The sequence below is a fragment of the Alligator sinensis genome, unplaced genomic scaffold (assembly GCF_000455745.1).
Source record: "Alligator sinensis unplaced genomic scaffold, ASM45574v1 scaffold745_1, whole genome shotgun sequence".
Taxonomy (NCBI): domain Eukaryota; kingdom Metazoa; phylum Chordata; order Crocodylia; family Alligatoridae; genus Alligator; species Alligator sinensis.
Genome location: NW_005842119.1, coordinates 803818 through 810331, shown reverse-complemented (window position 1 = coordinate 810331; position 6514 = coordinate 803818). Strand labels below are relative to the sequence as shown.

At 39.4% G+C, this 6514-nt stretch overlaps 1 protein-coding gene across 3 annotated transcripts in view; it reads left to right on the top strand.

Moving 5' to 3' along the window:
- Positions 1–6514, top strand: part of PPARGC1A (PPARG coactivator 1 alpha) — an 83023-nt gene that overhangs the window by 42474 nt on the left and 34035 nt on the right. For all 3 annotated transcript variants that reach the window (XM_025205580.1, XM_025205578.1, XM_025205579.1), the window contains exons 3-5: positions 3435–3629; positions 5229–5351; positions 6223–6427. In XM_025205580.1, the coding sequence (XP_025061365.1) occupies positions 3435–3629; positions 5229–5351; positions 6223–6427 (523 nt within the window). The remainder of the gene's footprint in view (positions 1–3434; positions 3630–5228; positions 5352–6222; positions 6428–6514) is intronic.

The following is a 6514-nucleotide window of genomic DNA, read 5'->3' as shown; positions in this document are numbered from 1 at the left end:
TAGGGAAACCCAATATGAAAATTGCCCCTACCTGTAGTTTTCATATGGCTGTGATGATGGGTGGGGCCTGCAGGGGGATGTTCCCAGGCCACCTGGTGCCCAACACTGTCAGAGACAATTAAACCAGATTAGAATCTCAGATGTGGTGAGGGACTGCATTTATGACTAGGTCCACCAGAGATGAACACATGCAGGGGCCAGGCATGTTCTGGTCACCACTATTTTTTTCTGCCTGCCTTTAAGCACATCTCTACTTGCAGCAAAGACTTTAAGAGGTTACAGTGATAAGCAGTCATTGCAGGGCATTTTCAGAAATGCCATATTTGCATATATTTGTCAAACAATTGCATCCACTACTCCATCTTCTTCTATGCTGAGGTCCATTTAAGTAGTTCTTCCTGATACTTAATAGCTTCTGATTGAAGAGGAAGTCAGTACAGTTTTCACGTTACCCTGTTTGGAAGGCATGGGCTCCCGTCAGCGAGCTACTGTTGGCTGCCTCCTGTAGCATGCTGAGCAGTCTCAGTTCCCTCTGAGCACCCAGGGAATTTAAGGTGTTTAGTGCCTTGAAGTCGTTTCCAGCAGCTCACAGGATGAGGCTCTCTTAAATTAGTAGGTCGGAAGCCAGTATGGAAAAATAACCCTCATAAGTGGGAAGGCTGAAATGGTGAAATTTACTGCATTTGGCTGCTGCATAGCTTCTCCCCAGTGCTGTCAACACTAGGACTCAGCCTGTGATAGTGAACCAGAGAGTTGCTGCTTCAGTGATTATTGCTCAGATGTTGATCTGCTCTTCCATCTCACTGTCGCCATCTCCTCTCAACACCCTTTCTTCTGTCTCTAATAAATATGTTTCTTTATAAACAGTAATTTAGGACAATTAGAAGCAATAGCATAGTTAAACCTTCTAAAGGTTATCTTGCAATGTCATTTTCCTGACTAATGTGTTCCTGCTGCCATGTCGTTTGTGAACAGACATGTGTTAGCCAGCTAGTGTGCTTCATCTGTGGTGACTTTGATTTATTTGCTCTGTAAATTGGGACTGAAGCAATAATGGAAAGTGACATTAATTGTTTAACAGAGTCCTCTTTGTCACATTCTTTGCTCTCTCTGGGGTGTTTGATTGTTGAAACTTGTATAAAACTAATTGAAATTGCTATGATGAGGGCCAGTGTCCACTCAACTTTGTTCCTGAATGTCAGTGCACTTGAATGTCTGTTTAAAGCATGAGAGCTAAACAGCTAACAGCAAATATCGGGGTTTCTTCTAGCATTGTATTATTAAAGACAGCATTCCTGGTCAGAAATAGTAACACTTGGGGCATTGCTGTGGGTTTGGTAGGCTGCTGTGTACACAGTGGAGGTGGGGTGTGGGTGGAGGAGCAACATACCAGTGAAAACCCTCAGAGGCATTTTGACCACAGAGCTAGTGGTCGAGTAGGGAGAATGCTACTGGGATTGCTTGGGGTAATGAGTTTAGGAGTGGCATTCACCCCACCTCAGTAGACTGTTATCTGTCTACTATAGATTTCTGTAAGTCGGTTTAAACACTTGATAGAAAAGTTTTCATTCTATTAACTAGCATAAGACTTGTCCATAGTAACTGATTTTAAATGATTTGCCAGAATATGAACCATTATTTTGCTGTTTTATTACAACAGTGCAACTTGCAGAGCAGGATTCTACTCAAAAACTTGGTTTCCATCTCTCCTCTTCTTCCACTTTCCTTCAATTAACAACTGAGTTAAACTGGTGAATTATGCTTACACTTATGATTCTGCTGTCTTGCTGATGGTGTACTTGTTTCTTTTGTTATAACAGGACTCACTAGATACTGCTGTTAAACATAAGATTCTTTTTCTTGGTGGCTAAGCATTGTTCAGTCTTCTTCATTTTCATGATACAGTTTCTCTTCTGAGCTGCTGTTGCAAGCAGCAGGAAGCTTTCTGCTTTATCTTAATTGTTGCTCCTTAAACAATGGGCAGAGCTATTTTACTTAAGATTCTTGAAAGAAGAATGCTCAAATTCTGCTCTGTTCAAAGACAGGTAAACAGTGTGACTATACTTAGACTACATATCACTGCTTTCTCTTCCAAAAGGTTAGCTGGCAATATTTTGCTATTAAATTACTGGATTTACTGTTTTTTTTATGGAGAAAGGTATTTTAATTACTTCCTGGTATTTTATATTTCAGTGCTTATTTGTTCCTTACTGGTATTGTACATCTAAACTGTTAAAACCCTAGAAAATGCTTGCTCAGGTTACTTTTTCATGGTGTACATCGGGGCCTAATCAGGTCCCTTTAAATTCAATTGAAAAACTCCCAATTGGCCTCAGTGGGATTTGAATTAAAGACTCCCTAAAGTCAATGGAAGTCTTTTCATTGACTTTAGCATGACTTGGATGAGATTCCCAACAATAATTGCTGTGACAATATCTCTCTATACATATAAAATATTTAAAATTTGGGGTGGGGAGCACAGAGTGGTGGGAAACAATGTTTTCCAAGCATGCTATTCAAAATTAAGTATTAATGGATATTAGGAAATGTTTTCTATTAAAAAAAAATTAAAGGAATTTAAATTTACTTGATTTGACAAAAGCAAGGCCTGTTACTACTGAAATAAGATATCTAATATAAATTAGCATAACAGCCACATCTGATTAGGAATTAATCTGCTTTTTATAATTGCAGTCTGAATTAGATAAATGCATACAATAGTCACATTCAGCACTCAGACTACATAACTGGAAAGGACAAACTTCAAAGGCAACCTGCCTAATACATTTGTTTAAAAAGAATCCAAGAGTGTGCCATTCATAATATGAACATTGATTGCTATTCTTATGTCAAAATGTTTAGAAATGGGGACTTCTGTATTTGTTTTTGGACCAAGAATGTTCAGAGGTGAGGAACGGAAATTTGTCCATTACACTAGCTGCATACGTGATAAAGACTTGCCTAATTTCTCCTAGTAATACATTTTGGTCTTCTGATTAGCTGTCTTATTCTGTGATTCTTGTAATTTTGTCAGGTCAATTAACTGGTGCTCAGTGCCGAAGAGAGAGAGAGAGAGACAGCCCGGGCAGTGCTTGCTTCATTAGATGTCAGTAACTTAGGTGCATTCGGTAATACAGTCCCTATGTGATAATTTAACTATAGTTGTTAATAATGGGGAAGTAGGGTTGCTGTTTTTAAAAAACAACTAGGGAAGAAAGTAAATTGGAAAGATGCAATGCAGAGGCAAACAGATTTTTCTCACTAAATCACCAAATGTAGAAATGGGTAATTTCATTGTAAATAATTATATCTTGTCAAATGTCATTGCAGGTTGCTATTATAAATTTTGCTGAGGTGCTTAATTTTAATATATAGATTGAGCACATTATTCCTCATGTCTCTCTTTATCTGTTTCCATGTTTCCCTTCATACAGAAGATAGATGAAGAGAATGAGGCAAACTTGCTGGCAGTTCTCACAGAGACACTGGACAGTATCCCTGTGGATGAGGATGGATTGCCTTCATTTGATGCACTGACAGATGGAGAAGTGACCAATGAAAATGATACTAGCCCTTCACCAATGCCTGACGGCACCCCTCCAGCTCAGGAGGCAGAAGAGCCGTCTCTAGTAAGAATCCTTCCTACTGTTTAACAGGAATTGGATGTGCCTCTGGCTACCCGCTGCATGGGTATGATGTAGTCACAGTAAGGTTTGGACTTTTCATTTAGACTGAAACCAAAGGAGAATCCAGTCAAATGCTATAACTTAGATGTGACTATAATATTAGAATTAATATTAAGGGGTTATATTAAAAATGTGTCAAAGAGGAATTGTTTGACATTCTTGTTCTAGTGAATGACACTTTTGCTTATCATTATATTCACCTAAGTCATAGCAGTAGTTTTAATTCAGGTTTCATTTTTTGGTTGTTTTAGAATAGTGTATGTATAGAAGTCACTTTCAATAATGTGTAAGGAGATACCCATTAATGGGCCTGGTGCTTAATGGAAGGGCAAAGGGGGAGTCTCCACCTTTAGCATTCTTGCACAGTATAAACAGTTGTGCTGTACACTCCTCACACATTGTCTTGTATAAATTGCAAAATATTGATTTTGAGATTGATATATCTGGGTATGGACATTTGGAGCTCTTTTGAAAGGGGAACAGGGCAAAAGGACAGCAACTGTCATGTTCTGATTGTTACATGTGGGCAAGCTGGAACAATACAAGTGTAGCAAAACCACTCCCACTTTAAATTTGGAGTGGTTTCACTACATTTGGGCACATCCAAACGAGCACGCATGTGTGCTATCCTGTTTCAGAGACCTGTCTGTGATGCTGCACACCGCATGTGCCGCACATGCAGTGTGGGGGGAATTTTTGACACTAGGAGATCCCAGTGTAAAAAAAACCCTGTGCCTAAAAAAATGGGGTGGTGCATGTGGCAGCAGTATGCGCCACCTGAAACCGGAGCCTCAGCCTCCCTACCCCACTTGGAGCAACGAGCCATGTGCCAGAGTGCATGTGCACAGCCGTTCCACAGGGACAAGTAGCAGCGGCACATATTGTGCTGTTGCTGTTTGTCCTCAGGGAAACGCACGTTCCCGCTCATGGGAACGCGCCCTTTGTGTCCTTCCTAGCTTGTCCAAATGTAACAATAATAACACAACAGGTGCTGCCCTTGTGAAATGTTCCCTTTTTGAAATGCCTCCAAATGTATGTGTGTCCATACCCTCACTCAAAGCCCAGTGTCCAATGATACCAATGGAAAAATTCTACTGAAGTCAGTGGACTTGGAGTGAGTTTTGAAGTATGATGCAAACCCATCATGTATCTTTGCAAAAACAGTGTGAAGATCTGATGCTGCTTCTGCTATCATTACTTTGGCAGGAACAAGTTCAGATCCTTAACTTTAAAGATTTTACCCAATCTTCTGTTGAGGAGGTTCCTCACTTGATGGAAAACCAAAGCAATCACTTTTTGCTTTGCAGTTTCCTGTAGTACAGGAAAAGGAAGTACCCCAGCAAACGAATAGAAGGAAACCAAACTTTTGTGCTCTGGGGATTCTCAAGCACTTTGTTCTGTGTAATTGTACACTGCTTGCAGAGATTGGTGTAACTAATTTTAAGTAACTATGCAAAAAATTCAGATAAGTTATTTTAATCCTTAAAGATGCATAACTTTTCTCTTTCCCCCTCCACCTCCCCTTTCCTGATATGTTTGTAGCTTAAGAAGCTCTTGCTGGCTCCAGCCAACACTCAGCTAAATTACAATGAATGCAGTCGCCTCAGCACACAAAACCATGCAAACACTAATCACAGGATCAGAACAAGCCCTGTGGTTGTTAAGGTACAAACTTAATCTTTGTAACAAGGTTAAAAAAATGTAACAAAGTCATTTTTCCTTTCAGCAATTGAATAAGTAGTAGTTGTATATGTTCAGTATTAATCTGCCTTGCGTCTTGCAACTCCTTTAAAAAATGCGGACAGATTATAGACTAGGTTCCAGAAAAAATCACTGGAGCTCCTTTATGTTGTGAGTAGTTCATTTATGCCTTTGCTTTTGGCAGAATTAGCTGCTAGTCCCTTTGTTTCTCTTTGCCCACTTTATACATATAGGGAATAATAGGGGATGCAATAAAATTTGTTGTGGGGATGATGTTTGAGTGATTCTAAGATACAGGGTTGCCATTTTACCAGCTCTCTAATTTAAGAAAAATTGCACTGGAATCCCAGCAAAAGGTCTGTATCAGCCATTAATTGGATAGGATGCTGGCAATGACATAATTCTGTTAGCAGGCTGTATTAAGCAATGTTTGTCTTGCCATTCACTGTAACTGAAAACGGAGCATTTAGGTGTACTTAAGAGAGTTGTGAATACTGGGCTCAAGTAATCAGCCACAAATTAAGGTTTAAACCAGCTTATTTTCTTGTTCACGGTAAAGGCGCTGTAGGGTCTTGTTAGTTACATGTTGCTGAGTAGGAACATTAAAATGTAGGAGAAATGAAATAAAAAGCTGCATAAATGTCATTTAGGAATTTTAAATGTAGTTTTCTTTCCTTGTTCTGCAAACAATTATTCACAGCTCATAGATCTAGTACACTTAGACTGAACACTTCATTGAAAATCTCATCTCTTCAGAAAACTATATCCATTTTGATAAGGTTCAGTTCTCTAATTTTAGCTTTCTTTTTTTTTTTTATTATGCCTTGTTTTTAAGACCGAGAATTCATGGAGCAATAAATCAAAGAGCATTTGTCAACAGCAGAAGCCACAAAGACGTCCCTGCTCTGAGCTTCTCAAGTATCTGACTACAAATGATGACCCTCCTCAGACCAAACTGACAGAGAACAGGAACAGCAGCAAAGACAAATGCAACTCCAAAAAGAAGCCCCAACTGCACTCTCAGGCACATCATTTGCAAGGTAGGCTTGGAACTAAGGAACATAATTTTGGCAGCAGCATTAATGGTAGGAAGCTGAAATGCAATGAGTATGAAAACAGTAAAACCC